At 57.8% G+C, this 19,949-nt stretch overlaps 2 protein-coding genes across 2 annotated transcripts; both read left to right on the top strand.

Annotated features, from left to right (window-relative positions):
- The first annotated feature begins 47 nt into the window (after window positions 1-47).
- On the top strand, window positions 48-15,785 carry MAP3K11 (mitogen-activated protein kinase kinase kinase 11). The gene is made up of 10 exons (XM_037146491.2): window positions 48-2,238; window positions 6,620-6,800; window positions 7,010-7,158; window positions 7,262-7,437; window positions 7,578-7,821; window positions 8,282-8,395; window positions 9,115-9,250; window positions 9,343-9,434; window positions 14,014-14,415; window positions 14,926-15,785. The coding sequence occupies exons 1-10, from the start codon at window positions 1,512-1,514 to the stop codon at window positions 15,261-15,263; spliced, it is 2,559 nt and encodes an 852-aa protein (XP_037002386.1). The 5' UTR covers window positions 48-1,511; the 3' UTR covers window positions 15,264-15,785.
- An 803-nt stretch (window positions 15,786-16,588) lies between these two features.
- KCNK7 (potassium two pore domain channel subfamily K member 7) lies at window positions 16,589-19,858 on the top strand. The gene is made up of 3 exons (XM_037146493.2): window positions 16,589-17,407; window positions 18,677-19,075; window positions 19,306-19,858. The coding sequence occupies exons 1-3, from the start codon at window positions 17,089-17,091 to the stop codon at window positions 19,509-19,511; spliced, it is 924 nt and encodes a 307-aa protein (XP_037002388.2). The 5' UTR covers window positions 16,589-17,088; the 3' UTR covers window positions 19,512-19,858.
- The last annotated feature ends 91 nt before the right edge of the window (window positions 19,859-19,949 follow it).

Below are 19,949 nucleotides of genomic sequence, written 5' to 3' on the forward strand. Positions count from 1 at the left end.
CGTTGCCAACCAAGCGAAAACCACCACTGGGTGGAACCAAAGGTGCTCTGGTCGAAGAACCAACCACTGGTGAGCAGGCCCACACGCCCTGGAGGAGGATCTGTTAGTGGGCGGAGTTAACAGGCGCAAAGCTCTCCCAGTGAGTTAGAGGAGGTGGGTAAACGAATGGAGGCGTGGATTCCCCAGGGCTACAGTGAGAGTTCAGCGCCATTGGAGCACGCCCCTCGTGGGCAGCCCCATTTAGTTTTGGACCTCAACATCTTGAGCGTCTGTCAACTGGAGTTGTCTCTACTTCCGGGTCAGAGCTCAGATTTGGTGTTTAGAGAGCGATCCTCCAGAACAGGCGGGAATAGTCGAAATAGGATAGCGTCGTTTTTCTTAAAGTGACAGGCTCAAGGCACGGGGGTCAACCCTGTGGATGTGAGGACGGCTTAGCTATTCTGAATCCGATCAATGGGCAAAAATCGGGACAAGTCTCAGGTTTCTGCCCACTGGAGAAAGGGCATGAAGAAGTGAATTTTTCCCAGGTGAAGGGAAGAGGAGAGAGCCTTAGACAACCCATTCCAAGAGCTTGAGGTGCAGCCAGTTCAGTCCTCCTCCAGTTTCCCCCAGCCCCACCCTACTAGCCCTGCAAAGCAGAGCTTCTGGTCTCCCCTTTTCAGATATGAGAATTAGGCGCAGAGAGAATGGGTCACAACTTAAGAGCCAAGACCAGACTCGGGTTTGTCCCACTTTCACGCCAGGCTCTTTACCCCATTTTGCCGATGCTGATGCAGAAGGCGGGGGTGGCCCGTCCTTAGCAGAGACAACTTCGGCAGGGATCGGGGCTACCCTTCTCCTCCCCCTGCCTCTTCTCGACCGCGACCCGAGAACTCCCAGGCTCAGTCTCCCACAGCCTCTGGGAGGGGAGCAGTGCTACCCGCTCGCGTCATCTGATGCTGTTTCCTGCAGGAGGGAGAAGAGCGGAAAAAAGTGAAACTCCACCCTCCACCTCTGCCTCCCGCCCCCGGGGCCAAAGTACAAAGGGAGGAGGAAGAAGGGAACGGGGGTTGGAGCCGTCGGGCCGAGGGAGCTGGGCCAGGAAGGGGCAGCTCGGCCCTATTAGGGACACTCCAGCCACCCCTGCGCGAAAAGACCCACCCGGAGCCCAGGCGCTGCCCCTTGCCGGCTCCACCTTGCACTTGGTGGGTGCTGGAACCAAGCTCCCAGGACTGCTGTAGGATTGAGGGACGCCTGGGCCCTTCTGAGCTGGCAATGGTGAGACGCCAGAGACCCCGGGGTCCCACCCCCCGAGCCTGACCACACTGCCCTGGGTGGCCCTCCTCAAAAAGCCCGAGATGCGGCGGGCCAGGAGGCGACACGCCTGGCTCCCCAGAGAGGCGTGGGTCTGGGGCTGAGGGCCAGGGCCCGGATGCCCAGGTTCCGGGACTAGGGCCTCGGCAGCCAGCAGGGGTGGAGACCAGGGGCACCCAGGGAAGATCCCCTACACGCCCCAGCGCCGGCTCCCAGCCATGGAGCCCTTGAAGAACCTCTTCCTCAAGAGCCCACTGGGGTCATGGAACGGCGGGGGCAGCGGGGGCAGCGGCGGAGGCTGGCCAGAGGGGTCCCCGAAAGCAGCGGCTTATGCCAACCCTGTGTGGACAGCCTTGTTCGACTACGAGCCCAATGGGCAGGACGAGCTGGCCCTGCGGAAGGGTGACCGTGTGGAGGTGCTATCCCGGGATGCAGCTATCTCAGGCGATGAGGGCTGGTGGGCGGGCCAGGTGGGCGGTCAGGTAGGCATCTTTCCGTCCAACTATGTGTCTCGGGGCGGCCCGCCCCCCTGCGAGGTGGCCAGCTTCCAGGAGCTGCGGCTGGAGGAGGTGATCGGCATCGGTGGCTTCGGCAAGGTCTACCGTGGAAGCTGGCGAGGCGAGTTGGTAGCTGTGAAGGCAGCTCGACAGGACCCCGATGAGGACATCAGTGTGACAGCTGAGAGTGTGCGCCAGGAAGCCCGGCTTTTCGCCATGTTGGCACACCCCAACATCATTGCTCTCAAGGCTGTGTGCCTTGAGGAGCCCAACCTGTGCCTGGTGATGGAGTATGCAGCTGGTGGGCCCCTCAGCCGGGCCCTGGCTGGGCGGCGTGTACCCCCCCATGTGCTGGTCAACTGGGCTGTGCAGATTGCCCGTGGGATGCACTACCTGCACTGTGAGGCCCTGGTGCCCGTCATCCACCGAGACCTCAAGTCCAACAACAGTGAGTTTTGGGGGGCATGCGTGGAGGGTGGCATGGACCACACACATTCAGATTGCCAGCTCTCGGTTGAACCTCCCCCGGGCTCCTTTGAAAGGTACCTAGCCCCCAGACCTCTCTTAGTCTGGCTTCTGTGGTACTAGAGGCAGGAGCTCATGTCCAAGGGGAGTCCCAGGTGACTGGGATGTCCTCTGTCCCCAAAGCAGGAGTACCAGGCACTAAAGTTCTTGACCCTAGCCACAGGAGTCTTTGAACCCAGCCCACAGCTGCCAGATTTAAAAACTTTGGATCTCTCAGGTGGGCCATAATTCTCCTGCCCAGCCATGGCCACCACCTGAAGGCAGCAGAACGCCAGATACTGGCACTCCTCACCCCCGTCCTCTAACTTCCATAGTTGTTCTGGTGGTATGCCGCTCTCCCCTCTGCTTGCGAGGGGCAGGTGCTCCGGCACGGAGTGCTCCGAGGGGCAAGCCTGGTGGTCCTGGAGCTCAAGGCTAGGGCTGAGGCTGCAGTTCTGGCCATGGCCTTCCCCCTGGCTGCGTGGCCTCTAGGTGGTTATTTCAACTCAGAGCTTCAATTTCAGACTCTGTAAAAAGGGAGTAACGGGCAGTGGGAGATGGCCTGACAAACTCAGCCAGCCCCGGTGTCTGATGCCAGCACACAGTGGGTCCTCTGCTGTGAGTGTGGACATTTGGGGGTTGGACCCTCTCTCCTGGGACCAGCCCGTGGGGTAGGTGTGGTGGGACTAGGCACTCTGTGTGCAGATATTCAGGCCCCACACACTGCCCAGCAGGGGTCCAAGACAAAGAGTGACAAGTTCAGAGGGCTTCCTTAAGCAGGTAAGCCTCGCACCAGGCCAAAGGCGGGTGGCATTCACAGAGGCGCCCAGCTGGATGTCCAGACAGGGCCTGACAAGAGCAAAGCCCAGGAGGCTGGATCCAGCACAGTAGTGGGGACCCAGGGCTGGGTCTGGCGGGGCCCAGGGTGCAGTCTACAGAGTAAAAGGAAGTTCAGGAGGAGCCAGTGGGGTTACTGGACAGGCGTGACAGCTCTTGGAGGGGCGAGCATGGATATTTTGAGCCTCCTGGCTTGGGTTGACCATGGACAAGGGGCCTGGGGGCAGCAAATACCAGGACCCGGTGACATCCAAGTCCTTGCCAGGGCTGGAGGGGCCAGGGCATGTCTGCCAGTCACCCCACCCACTCCTCTCATCTGTAGTAGGGGGCATTTTCCACCTCTCAGCCTCACTTCTGTGTCCTAGTTATCTAGGGACCCCCCACTCCTTGCCACAGCCTGAGGGGGATTCCCCGAAGGCCCCAGGGGGAGGGGACTCCGTCTTCTGTTTTTCCTCCAGTTTTCTTTCCAGAAAAAATGGAACAATAGCCCAGGCCTCTGCTCCCCACCCTCCCCACCGCTTCCTGCGTTTCCTGCTGCCCCTGAGCCTGCTTCCTGCCCTTGCTCCAGCCTCTGCGCCCTCCCCAACCCAGCTGCCTGCAGGGGAGGAAAGAGCTGGGGGGTGGGGGGGTTTGTGGGAGAGGAAAGAGCCAGGGATTGCACCCCCACTCCCCTCTAGTTCCCTTGCTTCTCTTCCAGAGCCTGGGCGGTGGTTAAGGGCAGGCAGGGTGCCCTCAGCCTCCCTGAGCCTGGCCTCCCACCTTGCAAACCCCAGTCCTAGGCCTGGGGTGCTGTCTGCGGGATTGGGGCGGGGGAGTCCCTGGACTAGGGGGGCGCAGGCAGGAAACAATGGCGTGATTTTCCTGGACAATGGGGGCCTTGTGAGGAAGCCTGGCGGGGAGTGGAGGGGGAATTCTCCAGGCCCACGAGTCACAGGACTGACCAGCCAGCCCGGCCTGGGCCTGACCTCCCCCAATTCTCTCCCAAAGGACCCCCCCCCCAGTTGGAGACCTGGGCCAGGCCCCCAGAAAGGAGAAGTAGGGACCATGGGAGGGAAGCGGAAGAGGTGTGAGCTGGCAAAGCCACTCCCAAGCCCCACAAGAGGCCAGTGTGGGAGGGGACTTTGGGCCAAGAAGCCCTAAGGGGGTACTGAGAAGGGGATCTCTAGCTCCCTCTCTTCTGGGTGGCCCCTGACCACCCCATTCCCAAGGTCTACATTGGACACCAGAAGAACAGCTTGGGTTGAGACAAATTCAAGGTGCTTAGAGAAAAGCAGGGGATGCAGAGGAGGAGAGGAGGCTCTGAGGTATAAAGTCAAGCTGAGAGCGGGAGTGGGGCAGAAGGGCCCCCAGTACAAAGAAGTCCTGAGACTTCGGCTGAGTTACCTGGGGTGCAGATTAGCTGGCTGGAAAGGAGAGACTAGCCTCCCAGCCTGAGACGCTGGTGCAGAACGCGCTCTACTAGTCTGTGAGGCACCACACGTGGCTAGGGGGACCCAGCCAGAAAGCAGCAAGCGTTGGTCTTCAAGAGGATGGCTGGGTCCTGGCACCAGAAGGGGCAGGAGTCCCTCCCCAACCCTGGCACATAGAGTCCTTTACCTGGTCCCACTCCAGCCACCTGCCCCAGCCTATTGTGGTTCTTGGGAATAAGCTTGTATAGGGTTTACCAAATGGTCCGGTTCTGAGCCTCAGCAGCCAGGCCAGAGGCTGCTGCGAAGCCGGGAGTGAGTTGTGATAGAGGATGGAGGATAGAGGACTACTGGTTTTAACACACTCGTGTTGCATGTCAGACTCTGCTAAGTCTTTAAAAAGTGAGATCTCATGACAACTCTCTGAAGTGGCTTTTGTTGTCATCCCCAGCTCTATTAACTGTTCAGGACTCAGCCCCAGTCTGGCTCAGAGGGGAGGGTGTATTGCCAGACCATTCTCTGAATTGGGAAAAATGGCAAGAAGGGTTGCCAGGCATAGTGGGATGATGAAGGTGGTTGTTGGGGGCACATGGACATCAGGTAGGACAGCTGGTGGGCAGCTGAGTTGACTTCTGGCCTAGGACTCCAAATATAGGAGATGCCAATAGGTGGCTGGTACCTGGGAGAGGCCAAGACAGTCAGGGGGCAGTGGGCAGTGGGCAGAGGTTGAGGAGAGGCCAGGCTCTGAGGAACACCGGCACTGAAAAGGCCAAGGACTGGGGAGCCTCTGAAGGAAACAGCACAAGCAGCCAGAGGCCTCGGGAATGAAGGACATCAGGGCAGGGCTGGGTAGCAGTGCCAGATGCCCCCACAAGGCCCAAAGAGCTTGGCCAGAAGCAGGATCGGGAGCTGTGACTTTAGGCCCAGAAAAGTGAATACCCTGGTTCTACCACCTCTTCTGAGAAGTCTTCTCTGACTCACTGGGCTGTGGTAGGTGCTGGGGCCCGCCCCTTACCAAGCGGCATGTCGGTACTCCACCCCAAGTACCCTGTGCGGCCCCCGTTACAGTGCAGTCACCTGGGCAGGAGCGCCGAGAGATGTGCCCTGAAATGCCACGTTCAGAAACGTAGTTGGCTCGGCTGTCACTTCTCTCCGGTGCGGTGCTCTCTAACTAGAAAAGCAGAGAGGCCCTTTCAGAGCCTTGGTGATTCTATGGCTTGGTCCTCTTTCTGTTCCTCTAAAACTTCTTGCATTGGAGCCATGTTTTTCCCTGATGAGAGGTTTTCAAGTTGCTGCTTCTCTCTGTACAGAGTACGGTGGCCCCACTTGGGTCCAAGCCACAAGCCCTTGCCAAGTCTAACCATCCACTCCTACATTTATCCCAAGCTCCTCCTTTCTGGCCAAGAACCATCATTTTCTCAGACCCCTCCCTTTCTCTCCACATCAACTATGTTAGTAGTTATCTTTTGGAGTCTCTCTCCTTTGGGAGTGGCTGCACTTAGCCGCACTGTGATACAGGCATCAGGGGCCTGCAGTGCCCCTTGGGCTTCCTTTCTCACCAAAGGGCTCCCTCCTGCTCTCCACCCCATGGGAGTTTCTGATTCACACTCTGCCTTAGCAAAATGACAAGACTTGGGTTTCTCTTGAAGTTAAAGCCATAAAGGCTGTGGCTGCTATACTGCTGGTTTCCGTCCAACACAGTGTTAGGAGAAAGTTACAGGACTGGCTTTGGAACCACTCAGACTAGGTCGGAATCTGTTTAATTTGCTTATGACCTTAGCCAAGTAATTTCCTTGTCTAGTTTCTTTGTAACATGGGGATAATAATATCTACCTGACAAATTTTTGTGTGTGACTGCTACTTTGGAGTGTAAAATGCCTGGCTTATAGTGGCCCCTCTGTAAGAATTGCCCAGCATTATTTTGTCTGATTCTGCCCTAAACCCAGCAGCAAGCTCTCCAGGGCACAATCACCTCTGTGCCCCTTGCACCCACCCAGTTGTCTGTTAGATTGCTCCCAGCTCCTCCCTTGCCCTGCCACCTGAGCCTGGAACAACCACCATCCTGCCTCTTCTCTTCCCTAGTACTGCTGCTGCAGCCCATCGAGGGTGACGACATGGAGCACAAGACCCTGAAGATCACTGACTTTGGCCTGGCTCGAGAGTGGCACAAAACCACACAAATGAGTGCTGCAGGCACCTATGCCTGGATGGCTCCTGAGGTCATCAAGGCCTCCACCTTCTCCAAGGGCAGCGATGTCTGGAGGTGCGGCTGGTTGGAGGCTGGATGGGGCCAGCAGTGAGGCTGCAGAGGGCAGTGGTGGCTGCCAGAGTCTAGGGCTGGGCAGACAGGCAGAGGTGTGTGGGTGGGGTGGGCGGGGTAGGGGGTGGGGCAAGCCATTTAGTTCCTGGTTGCTTTGGGGTGAAATGGCAGTGAGTACAGGAGAGTACACAGACCCTTTGTCTCCCCTACAGCTTTGGGGTGCTGCTGTGGGAATTGCTGACTGGGGAGGTGCCCTACCGTGGCATCGACTGCCTTGCTGTGGCCTATGGAGTGGCTGTTAACAAGCTCACGCTGCCCATCCCATCCACCTGTCCTGAGCCCTTCGCACAGCTCATGGCCGGTAAGGGAATGGCGCGGGAGGGTGACGGGCAGGGCTCCTTGGCCCAAGGCAAATCCATCCACAGACCTCTTCTTATTATCTCCTCTCCACACTGTGTCCCCAGATTGCTGGGCGCAGGACCCCCACCGCAGGCCCGACTTCGCCTCCATCCTGCAGCAGTTGGAGGCGCTAGAGGCTCAAGTCCTGCGAGAAATGCCGCGGGATTCCTTCCATTCTATGCAGGAAGGCTGGAAGCGTGAGATCCAGGGCCTTTTCGATGAGCTGCGGGCCAAAGAAAAGGTGGGAGGAGTCAGGGTCCCGGGGTTAGAAGGAGACGCCCGGAAAAAGTGTCTCCCCAGTCTCCGTTGAGCCGGGTTGGGGCGGGCACCACCCCGACTGTCTCCGGACTAACCCCACCGCCTTCACTGTCCGGGGCACAGGAACTACTGAGCCGCGAGGAGGAGCTGACCCGCGCGGCGCGTGAGCAGCGGTCACAGGCAGAGCAGCTGCGGCGGCGCGAGCACCTGCTGGCTCAGTGGGAGCTGGAGGTGTTCGAGCGCGAGCTGACGCTGCTATTGCAGCAGGTGGACCGTGAGCGGCCGCACGTGCGCCGCCGCCGCGGCACCTTCAAGCGCAGCAAGCTCCGCGCGCGGGACGGCGGCGAGCGGATCAGCATGCCACTTGGTGAGGGGCTGTTCCCAGCACGGCTACCGCCATTGGTTGCGTGGATGGAGGGGTGGGGTTAGGCGTTCGTGAGGGATTGGTGTGTTGAAGGCTAGCTGGGGTTGGGACTCAGCGTGTTTGTGGGCGGGTTCCGGCGGGGATATTTGCATGTCGGCTTGGGAGTGGCTGCGGCCGGGAAGGGGCGGGGTTCATGGAAGTTCTGGGAAGGCCGAGGGGCGGGGCGGGCAGGCTCCCTGGAGTCCCGGACTCCACCAAGCTTCGGTGGTGGAGTCCGGGCGGTCGGCTTTCCTCACCGAGAGCATGGGGCCCAGAACGGCAGTAACGCTAGCCCCAGTCGCACAGCCACCGTGCTGCCAGGTGCGGTCCCTGCACAGCTTACGAGCCGGCCCAAGGCCTTGCAGGTTGGGATCTTGGCTCTCCTTCACCACAAACCCGCATCCTGCTTCTTTCCTACACACAGACTTCAAACACCGCATCACTGTGCAGGCCTCGCCCGGCCTGGATCGGAGGAGAAACGTCTTTGAGGTCGGAGCTGGGGACTCGCCCACCTTTCCCCGGTTTCGGGCTATCCAGTGTAAGAAACCTCTCCTCTCTATGTCCTTGCCCCCTCAGCCTATCCTGTCAAAACTTATCCTTGGCCTCGGATCCCACGGGGTCTCCTTTTCCTCCCAGTCCCGGTCTCCCTCCCCTATCTGTCTAGCCTGGCACCTCTGAGTTCCCCACCCAGCATTTATTTTACTAATTTTTTAAAGCCAGAGAATTGTATGATACTAGTATTTTCTAATTGAATGACTCCTCGTTTTTCCAAGTGTTTTGCTAATGTTAACTTAATTTCTCACAATAACTTTGTGAGCTAGCTGTCCTTGTTATTAAGTTTTATAAGCAAGAAAAGTGGGAAAAACAAGCTTGCTTAACATTATAAGAGTTAAGAGTCAGAATTAAATGGCTAATAAGAGTCAGAATGAACACCCAAGCAGCATTCTACTGCGTTTGTACTGACTGGTAAGCAACAAATGCCAGGTGAAGGACTAGATAAGCTGGAGGTGAGAATGGGACTAGATAAGAATGGGAGGTGAGTGCCTAAGTGCCCCCATCCTATTGCCTGCCCCTGGACCCAAACCCACTTGCCCAGCCCCAGATCTGCTCAGTTCTCTGTGGCCCAAAGCCCACCCTGGGGATGGATTGGGGCTTCCATCCTCTGGCATTACCCCTGGAGCCTGACTCATGACGGGAAAGAACACGGATGAGGGCTCTTGGCCTTGGCTTGGACTCCATCGGTTTTTCCCCGGACAGTGGAGCCTGCAGAACCTGGCCAGGCATGGGGCCGCCAGTCCCCCCGACGTCAGGAGGACTCAAGCAATGGAGAGCGCCGAGCGTGCTGGGCCTGGGGTCCCAGTTCCCCCAAGCCTGGGGAAGCCCAGAATGGGAGGTGAGTGCCTAAGTGCCCCCAGCTCCAGTATCATCTGCTTCTCAACCGTTCTGAGGTTCACAAAGCACAACCCCCTCTCCTCCTATAACCAGGAGAAGGTCCCGCATGGACGAAGCCACCTGGTACCTGGATTCAGATGATTCATCCCCCTTAGGATCTCCTTCCACACCCCCAACACTCAATGGTGAGTGGCCTTGTTGCCCCCCAGCAGACTCTTGCTGCACTCTTTCTGGAAGTACAATGGGGAGACCACCAGAAGCCATAAGGTACAGCAAACCCAGTTCTGACCTCTAGGCCCACAACTGAGATGGGCACAGCCCATGCCTCAGGGAGCCCGGAATCCGGTCCCTTGTTCAGGCCTGGCCTGAATGAGCGCTCTTTCCTAGCCCTGTGATAGTCACTTGCCCTCAGCAGGCTCTAGGGAGGGAAGGAAAATGGAATGGTACCCCCTCAATTTGGGACCCATGAGAAGCTAAGCTTAGAAAGGGGAAGGAAACTTCCCAGGTGGGGTGGAGACGTCACACAAGTAGCTGCCACACTATGCTTCTCAGAGTTCCTTCTGGGGAGTTTGGGGGGGCAGGGTAGTAGAGCTCAGCAGGCAGGGCCCATTCTCACTGCATCTGGGGCAGTTCTGGGCTTTTGTTTTCTCCGTGATGATAACTCTACTTAACTGTGTGCCAGGCATTCCGTCCAAGCAACAGCCCTGTAAGGCAGGTGCTATTATCATTCCCATTTTACAGGTGAGAAAACTGAGGCTCCAAGAGGTGGGATAACCTACCTAAAGCCCCCAGCTAAGGATTTGAACCCAGAGAGACCGTGGCTGCCACACTCATGGCGAGCTTCCTCGGAAGTTTTCACATGAAGGAAGGGTTTCTCACATACAAACTTCTGGGCAAGCTGGGGAGTCAGGCAGAGAGCAGGGCTCCCATGTGAGTGGGATCAGGACTTGGTTCAACACTGTCCAGCATTGGCAGAGCTGGAAAGCTGCAGCCCCTGCTGCCCATGGGTCTCTTCAGAGCCCTCAGCCACCCACTCCACATGGCCAGAATGCAGGGACTGGCTCAGCACTCTCATACCAACTTCCTCTTCAGCCAGCCATGCACTCTCCTCCCACCCCACCCAGCACGGCAACCTCTGCCATTGCCTGCGCTACTGTTCATAGCAGTCACAACAGCTGACATTTGTTGGGTCTCTCCTAGGTGCTGGGTAGCCCCGTCGGGGACATTATTATTAGCTCCATCTTACTTAGGAGAAAACAGAGGCACAGAGCAGTCAAGGAGTTTGAGATATATAGGGCACATACAGTGGACAGCAATTTCAACCAGGTCTGCCTCCAGAGGCAGGGCCCTGCACCCCGTCCGGCGCACTGTTTCCTGCTAACCCCGAGCTGGCTGGGCTGCAGGGACTGGACTGAGACTTCGAAGGCCAAAAGGGCCCCTTGGCACTTGCTTGTCGACAGAAATTGTCCTGTGCTGCTTGTTGCCCTGGAGCTGATAACTACCATTTTTAAAAGATTTTATTTACATGTTTTTAGAGAAAGGGAAAGAAAAACCTTTATGCGAGAGATACTTCAATCAGTTCCCCCACCTGGGGACCTGGCCTGAAACCTAGGCATGTGCCCTGACTGGGAGTGGAACCAGTGACTTTTACTGCAATAACTTCTTTCCACTCAAATATTGTGTAGTGCCCTCCATCTTAACTTAGCTTCATCCTGTTTTTTTTGCTTATTTGAAACATACTTTCCCCTATTCTGTTTAAACTCACCGTAAGTGATCATTTTCTTTGCCTTGAAAATGGGGTCATGGCAGTCACCTTACGTGGTTACTGCCGGGCTGTAAGAGCGGTTTCTTCCGACAAACACGTGTCGGTGCATTCCATGAGCCAGGCACCTGTCAGAGTCGGATCCCAGACCTGCACTGCCCTGGCCCCGGGGAGGGCAGGAAGGAGGAGGAGGCAGATTGGTAGATAAACATATGCAGCAGAAGCAGTGTGTGCAGGGCAGGGCTGCGCACAGCCAACCTGAGCCGTCACCGCACAGGCGGGGAGCATTCTGGGAAGGCTTCTGAGAGGGGAAAACTGGTTTTCCTCTATACTGTACTCAGTTCACGTCTGACACCAAATGTGTGAGGTTTTTCCCCATGCTGACCAATTCTCCAGCACCAGCTGGGTTCCTACTAGTCAGTCCCTACACTGTCTTCCTGGACTTAGTTGCTTGGAGCCCGCAGGTTAAGGGCGCAGCGCCCCAAGACCGCTCCTACTTCAGATGCCACCTGCGCTTCTGACTGACTAGCTAGAACTCGGAGGTTCCACAGGCCCTCCTCAGGTTTGGTGATCTGCTAGAGCATCTCACGGGACTCAGAAAAAGTTTACATACTAGATTACCAGTTAGTTACAAGGCAGGGGTGTCCAGCCTTTTGGCGTCTTTGGGCCACACTGGAAGAAGAGCTGTCTTGGGCCACACATTAGATACAAAAACACTAACGAAAACTGACGAGCAAAAAAAGGCCCTTGCATAATTTTCGTGAGATCCACCACCAGAGATGAGCAAAATTGATCACATAATAACCCTAATTATGCAGTGGCCCTTTCGATAATCTTTCAAAATTGTCAAGCAGGTCCCAAATTTGTGATCACACTGATACAGGAAATGTCCATATCTAAGTAATAAAACTTAATACAAAAGCTAAAGTAATGTTTCAAGTAACTTAATGATTTTGTGTTGGGCCACATTGATAGCCATCTTGGGCTGCAGGTTGGACACCCCTTTATACAGATGGTTGGATGCCCCTGTGTAAAGCATACAGATCAAGAGCAGCCAGATGGGAGGGATGTGCAGGGCAGGGGTTGTGGGAAGGGGCATGGGTGTCAACACCCTCTCCAAAAGTTCCCCAAACCCCTTTGGCTGGGGTTCTCACAGAGGCATCATTAAGTGGATGTGATTGATTGACAACGTTATTGGTGGTTGAACTCAGTCTCCAGCCTCTCCCTTCTCTGGAGGGAGCGGGGCTGAAAGTTTTTAATGACACTTCTGGCATCCCTACGGACTTACCAAAAGTCACCCCGTGTGGCTAAAAGGGGGTTGCTATGAATTTAAAAACTTTTTTTAAAAAAAGTTCTTTTACCCTGGCTGGGGTAGCTCAGTGGATTGAGCGCGGGCCTGCGAACCAGATAATCGCGGTTCGATTCCCAGTCAGGGCACATGCCTGGGTTGCAGGCCGGTTCCCAGCAGGGGATGCACGAAAGGCAACCATACATTGATGTTTCTCTCTCTCTCTCCTTCCCTTCCCCTCTAAAGATAAATAAATAAAATCTTAAAAAAAAAAAAGTGCTCTTTTTACCTTTATCACTCTACCACTTAGAAAATTCCCAGGGTTTTAGCAGTTCTGTGCCAGGAATGTGAGGAAGATCAAATATATGTTTTTACTTATTTTTAAATATTTTATTTATTTTTAGAGAGAGGGGAAAGGAAGGAGAAAGAAAGGGAGAGAAATATCAATGTGTGGATGCCTCTTGCACGCCCTCCCACTGGGGACCTGGCCTGTAACCCAGGCATGTGCCCTGGCTGGGAATGGAACCGGCGACTCTTCGGTTCACAGGGTGGCACTCAATTCACTGAGCCACACCAGCCAGGGCCAAATGTATGTTTGTATTATATCACAGTATCGTTTCACAGAGGTGACATCTGAGCTGGATCTTGAGTGGGAAAGGTATGCTGGGAGGCGTGGGGCTCACCAGACCTGAGCAAGAGGAAGCCCGGCTGGGGCTCAGAGTGGGGTTGAGAGCCAGGGAGTGGTGGGAGGAGCCAGGCATGCACCTCCTGGATCTGTGAAAGTTAGCCCCAGCACATCTGTTAGCAGAGGTTTGTTGAATGAATGAATGAGTGAACGAAGCTGGAAAAATAAGCAGGAGCCAATTCAGGAAGGGCTCAGAAATAATAACTTTTTATACAGCGACCTGTCTCAAGGGTTGCAGAGACTGGGTAAGGGTTGTGGCTGAGAACAGGGCTCCCTCCCACAACCAGCCCCATGCTGGGCCCAAAGAGAAAGAGGGAGGCAGAAGGGACAGTGCTGGGGCTTGGACTTTTTTGTTTTAATTTTGAGTTTGGACTTAATTCTAGTGGCAGTGGAGGGTCATGGCAGGTTCTAGAGCCAAGGAGGACCTGACAAAATTGGGGTTTGTGGGAGGCCATCATAGACCCCCTGCTCAATGTCAGACCCCCTGGGCTCACAGGTAAGACCCAGGTGTCCTGAAATCCAAAGCGGAGTCTGGTTGGAAAGTGGCGGAGAGCAGAGGTTCTGTTGCCCCTGCCTGGCTTGAGGCCAGCTCCGCCCCATGCTGCACGAATGCAGAAGTTAAGCTCAGCGTTTAACTTCTCTGAGCCTGATCCTGTTCCTGGGACCCTCCAGGCACCCCTGGCTGGCCATTGACACCACTGAGGCCCACTGTAACCTGGCCTCAGTTTGCCTCCTGGTACACCCCTCTTGTCCCCACAAGTTCCCCATCTCTGGGCTCCAGGGCAGCGGGCTGCCTCCCAGGCTTTGCCTCTGCTGGCTTCTTGGCCTGCACTGCTCTCCCCTCACCACCCACCCCCAACTTCCGAAAGGCCAGTGTGAGAGAGAGAGGTCGGGGGAGGAGGGGAGGCCTGGTGGGCAGGGTCAGGGAAGATACGGGAGCAGAACTCAGTCCTTGTTCCAGGGCCACTGAGGGGTCCCAGGGCTCTCCTCCTGAGGACAGTCTAACCTGTGTCCCACCCTCACCACCAGGTAACCCTCCACGGCCAAGCCCGGAGCCGGAGGAGCCACGGCGGCCGGCTCCAACCCCAGCGGAACGCAGCAGTGGCTCCGGAACTCCCAAGCTGATCCAGCGAGCGCTGCTGCGTGGCACAGCCTTACTCGCCTCGCTGGGCCTGGGCCGTGACCTGCAGCCGCCTGGGGGTCCAAGCCGAGATCGTGGGGAGCCCCAACAAATGCCCTCCACGCAACAGCCCACGCCATCTCCGGTCCAGCCCCCCTCCCGGCTCATATGCTTCTCCTCCAAGATGTCCGGCGCCCCCACCTCCCAGTTGAGCCCCAGCCCATCCAACCCTGCACCCCTGCTGCTGGACCTGGGTGTCCCAGCAGGCCAGCCATCAGCCAAGAGCCCCCGGCGTGAGGAAGAGAGGCACGGTGAGTGGGCCTTTGCAGGGTTTGTGCTTGGTGGGGCAGAAGGCAGTCAGGCCCGGCCCATAAGCCCACGGCCTTCTGCTGGGCACGCATGAAAGGAACTGAATTCTAAGCTCAGTCACGCAGTGGTCAGGGGTGGAGTCGGGTGGGCCAGGCCTGTCGTGAAATAACAGAAGTGACGACAGCAGACCCCTACTCGTTGCCCGCCATCAGGGGCTGTTTCCAGGGCTTTAGAGAGAGCATCTCACCAGTCACCATAAGGACCCTGTGAACTAGCCACTCTTGTTAGACTAATTTTTTAAACAAGGAACTTGAAGGCACAGAGAGAGCGAGCGACTCACAGCTGCCACAGCTTCCCAGTGAGGAAGTGGCAGAGCTGGGGTCTTGGCTGCTCTGGAGGCCTGGCTCTTAACCGTGGCCCAAACTGAGGCCCTGAGCAGGCCCTGAGCTGGGAACCCCCAGGAGTAGGTTGCCTGGCTGCCTGACCCCGTGCCCCTCTCCCGCCCTTCACAGGAAGCGCTGTTTCGCCCCCGCCAGGGATATCGCGCTCTGCCCCGGGCACTCCGGGCACCCCGCGCTCGCCGCCTCTGGGCCTCATCAGCCGACCTCGGCCCTCACCCCTCCGCAGCCGCATCGACCCGTGGAGCTTCGTGTCAGCCGGGCCACGGCCTTCGCCCCTGCCCTCGCCACAGCCTGCGCCCCGTCGGGCACCCTGGACCTTGTTCCCAGACTCAGACCCCTTCTGGGACTCTCCACCCTCCAACCCCTTCCGGGGGGGGCCTCAGGACTGCAGGGCACAGACCAAAGACATGGGTGCCCAGGCCCCCTGGGTGCCCGAGGCGGGGCCGTGAGTGGGCCACGCTGCTCCCCGCGCCGCAGCTGCCCCAGAGGAGCCACAGCACACACTGGAATGGGAGCCGGGCAAGCCTCTGTACTGCCTCGGTTTCCCCCCAGGGACCCGCCCCTCTTGGGGGTCAGGAACACTACACTGCACAAGAAGCCTTCACACTGGATGGGGGGCCTGCACCCCCACATACCTGCAACCCGTGGGTCCCCCGACTTACCTGCCCCACTGGGGCCTGACACTGTACCCAGCCGGTTGGGGGAACCACGGGCTGTCTCAGGGAACTGCCCCCAGGGGCAGTGCAGGGAGGGGGGGGGGTGCGAGGGAGAGCGGCCGGCTGCAGCTGTCACCGGCACTTCTGACCAAGTCCTGCTACTGTGGCCCCTGCCCCAGGGCTTAGTGCCTGGTCCCCCCCTGCCCCGAGGGTCATCTGGGGCCAGGGTTCTCTGGGTGCCTTTCTGCTGCCCCGGCCAGGTCTGGGGCCTCGGCCTCGGGATCCAATGAAGCCAAATAAACTCCCTAAGCTGTCTCCCAGAGCCCAGCCCATCACCTTTCTTGGACGTAACCAGGGATCCAACCCATCACGCAACCGTGGTGACTTCAAGCCCCCAGCAGTCGGCCTGGGCCTAGGCAGGTGCCCTGCCCCGTACCCCTCTCCCAGGACCAAGTCCACTGGCCTTCACGGCCCTCGTCAGCCTCCCTGGCACCCACACAAATGTGTCACCCCTGCCAGGCCTTTCCCACCACTGTGAGTGACTTCACTGCTGCCACAAGGCCCCTGCTTATCCCTGGGGGCTGGCTCGACATTGCCTTCCCTGGGTGTGTCCGCTCCAGGGTCTGGACACGAGAGGAGTGAGCCACCCTGGCAGCCGGGCCCACCCCCACTTTCCTTACTACCATGGGCTTCCGTGGTCCATGGGAGTCGCAGTCGGGGCTCCCTGTGCCCTGTGGCAGCCAGACCCACTGTGTTCGGGTGGGACATGAGGTTTTCAGGAGGGCCTTGGACAGGAGGCCTGACCACGCCATCTGCCAGGGGCACTCCACATGTCCTTGACAAGCCTCACCGGCCCTGCGCCCACTGGGCCCGTCAACCAAAGTCCCACGTTCCTCTCCTGTGCAGCCGCCCGGGGCCACCACCTCCCATCTAGGATGTCTACAGCAGCACCTGCCCTGTGGGTCTCCTGGGCTACCCTTGTCCTCAAGGCCCCGTGTCCTTGCCCCCACAGCCGGTCCCCTTTCTCTCCCCAGCTCTGTCCCCCTTGACTGGTGTCTTCTGTCCCCCAGCTGAAATGTCACAGGAGCCACCCCACTGAGCTTCCCTTCCCACAGAACTCTCCCATTACCCAACTTCAGGGCGTGGATGGCAGTGTGCGATGTCCTGTCTCCTTGCTAACACGTTTTCTTGTGTGAATACCAGGAGGGAAGGGACCTGTGTCTGTCCTCTTCTGGTGTCCTCAGGATGGAAGCCACTGCTGAGTGGCAAATGGGGCACATGTGACTGAGTGAGCTTGTCCCCAAGTACACCACTGCAGTGCGATTTTGAGCCAGTCATTCACCTCTCTGTGCCTCATCATTCTCCACCCCGCCCTCACCACCCCAACTTCGGGGAATCGGGCAATTAATGGCTCCCAGAGGACTGATCCAGCTCACCTCCAGGCCTGGGCTGCCTCCTCTCCCTCCCTTTCACAGTCACCCCGGCTGTGTCCCTGAGCTTCTCTCACTCTCCGCCACCCACACAGCACCTCCTCCCAGCCCCACCTGCCGGCCCCTCCTAGGGGCCTGAGGTGGAGCAGCTGGCTCTCAGGACACCACAGACTCCCAGGCGGTGCGCCATGGGGGGCCTGAAGCCCTGGGCCCGATGTGGGCTACTGATGGTGGCCCACTTGCTAGCTCTGGGGCTTGGGGCTGTGGTATTCCAGGCTCTGGAGGGGCCTCCGGCACTCCAGCTCCAGGCCAAACTCAGGGCTGAACTGGCCACTTTCCAGGCTGAGTACGGGGCATGTCTGCCAAGCGGGGCCCTGGAGGAGCTGCTGGGCACCGCCCTGGCAGCCCAGGCCCACGGGGTCTCCAGTCTGGGCAATAGCTCAGAGGCCAGGACTTGGGACCTGCCCTCAGCCCTGCTCTTCACCGCCAGCATCCTCACCACCACAGGTAAGGCCACCAGGTGGCTGGGCAGGAGGGGGCTCCTGATTCCAGCACTCCCTGGGGTTCCAGGGGATGCAGCCCTTCCCCCAGCTCCAAAGTGCCAGACAGAGCCCAGGCCCTACTAGGTCTGACATCAGAGCAGACTCTTCCCATCAACACACCCCAACTGGTGCCTCAACTTCAGCTGCCAGAAGGGGTGTGGCCCCCAGCCCCACCCCCAGGCACCCTCTGAGACCCAGGAGAGGTGCCCAGAACCCATGGGCCAAAAGTGAGGCAAGGACAGATTCTTGGATGGAGGCAAATGGAGCGAACCTGGGGAGTGTGGGAGCACAGATGCAGGAGGGAATGTGGGGGGCGGCCCCTGGGGGAGGAAGTCTTGATGAGATGCCAGTCAGGGCACAGAGATGGGGGTGAGGGGACTCCTGGCAGAGGGCACAGCATGCGTGGAGGCCCAAAGACATAAAGCAACGGGACTCTCAGCCCCAGGAACCCACAGCCCGGTTTCCTTTTGTTTTGTTTTTTTAATCTGCAAAGTCTCTAAATATATATTTTTAATTAGTCTGTTTTCCAACTTCTTTTGGAGAAATCAGAAACCTACTCACATTGAGACAGTATACCAGCTGGAGTGGAACAGGGCCTGCCCTTCAGGGCAGGGCTCACTCCACGGGCCCCCGGGCACTGGAGGTTGAGGCACTGGGGTTTACAACCTCGGACTGGCCAATCCTGCTCTCCCACTCTCACACCTCTCCCAGGCTTTGCTCAGACTGTCCCAGCATCGAATGCCCTTTCTCACGCACGCTGCCTCTTCTGTAGCTCTTTGCATCACGCGTCTCCATAGACTTCCCTGCCTGTGTCCCTGCATCAAATGGCAGGGTCTGAGCAGACACGGATTCCGGCACAAGGCCCAGAACACAGGATAACTCGACACACCTTTGGGGAATAAAAGAGTGGGTAACATTCTGCCCACTGGATGTGGAAGTATCGGTCAAGGGCAGAGCTGAGGAATCCTGGAAAGCCAGGCAAGAGGCCTGAGGGAAGACTGTCTCTTTCAATTCTTTCACTTTCCGGAAGATAAAAGAGTAGCCCAGAGAGGTTAAGGGACTTACCCAAGAATCCTTGCCAATGAGGAGCAGAGCCAGCCAGAGCATGGGCCTGAACACTTCTGGCAACTTCAGCCACTAGAGGGCAGCCTTCAGCTGAGGCTCATTAGGGGAAGTGGGGACCCCAGCAGGCATTGTACTCAAGTGCTCACTGCCCTGTCTTGCTCCTGTCCAGGTTATGGCAGCATGGCCCCGATATCCGCAGGTGGAAAGACCTTCTGTGTGGTGTACGCAGCCCTGGGGCTGCCAGCTTCCCTAGCACTTGTGGCCACACTGCGCCACTGCCTGCTGCCTCTGCTCAGCCGCCCAGTTGCCCAGGTAGCTGTCCACTGGCAGCTGGCCCCGGCCAGGGCTGCGCTACTACAGGCAGCTGTGCTGGGTCTGCTAGTGACTGGTACCTTCGTGCTGCTGCCAGCACTGGTGCTGTGGGGTCTGCGGGGCGACAGCAGCCTGCTGGAGGCCATCTACTTCTGCTTCGGCTCACTCAGCACCATCGGCCTGGGGGACCTGCTGCCTGGCCGTGGCCGTGACCTGAATCCCGTGCTTTACCACCTCGGGGAGATGGCACTTCTTGGTGAGTCCTGCTGTCAAGGAGCACCAGTGGAGGAGGGAAGAGGAGTATGGACTACAACTCCCATAAGCCACTGGGGAGGTTGGCCTTCACAGGTGGAGGGAACTATAGTCGGAAGAACCCAGGCAGCAGAATTGTGAGTGGCATCAGGTGCCAGAGTGGGTCACTGGGCTAGGTGGGCGGGAATCATCAGCAGCACCCCAAAAGCTGCCCTAGCAACCTTTCTTCCCCAGGCTACTTGCTTCTGGGGCTCCTGGCCATGCTGCTAGCAGTGGAGACGTTCCTGGAGCTGCCACAGGTCCAGGCCATGGCGAAGTTTTTTGGATCCAGTGGCCCTTCAACCACCGAAGACCAAGATGGCATCCTAGGCCAGGATGCACTGGCCCTGAGTACCCTGCCCCCTGCAACCACAGCCCCAGAACAGGCCCGGGCCTGCTGACCAACGGGCGTCAGGCGATGCAGTTAACTCCTTTCAGATGAAGCAGCCTGAGGAAAAAGCCTCTAGAGATGGGAGGGAAGGGTTGGAGGGGAGGGTTGGATGTGAGGGCCTCAGAGAACAAAAAGGGCCCTAGCTAGTGTGGCTCAATGGATTGAGTGCTGGCCTGCAAACCAAGTGGTCGCCAGTTCAATTCCCAGTCAGGGCACCTGCCTGGGTTGCAGGCCGGGCTGCAGGTCAGGTTGCCGGCTGGGAGCATGCGAGAGGCAACTGATCAACATTATCTCTCCCACATCAATGTTTCTCTCCTCTCCAAAAGTAAATAAAGTAAAAATTGGCAACAACCTCAACCGGGCTTTTGTCTCTTCTTTCGAAGTGTTTCTCTACAGTGATCAACAGCCCAAACCCCCATCAACCTTCCAAGGCTGAGGTCCTGCCTCT

This window comes from Artibeus jamaicensis, unplaced genomic scaffold (genome assembly GCF_021234435.1).
Source record: "Artibeus jamaicensis isolate MK-2021 breed Jamaican fruit bat unplaced genomic scaffold, CSHL_Jam_final scaffold_614, whole genome shotgun sequence".
Classification (NCBI taxonomy): domain Eukaryota; kingdom Metazoa; phylum Chordata; class Mammalia; order Chiroptera; family Phyllostomidae; genus Artibeus; species Artibeus jamaicensis.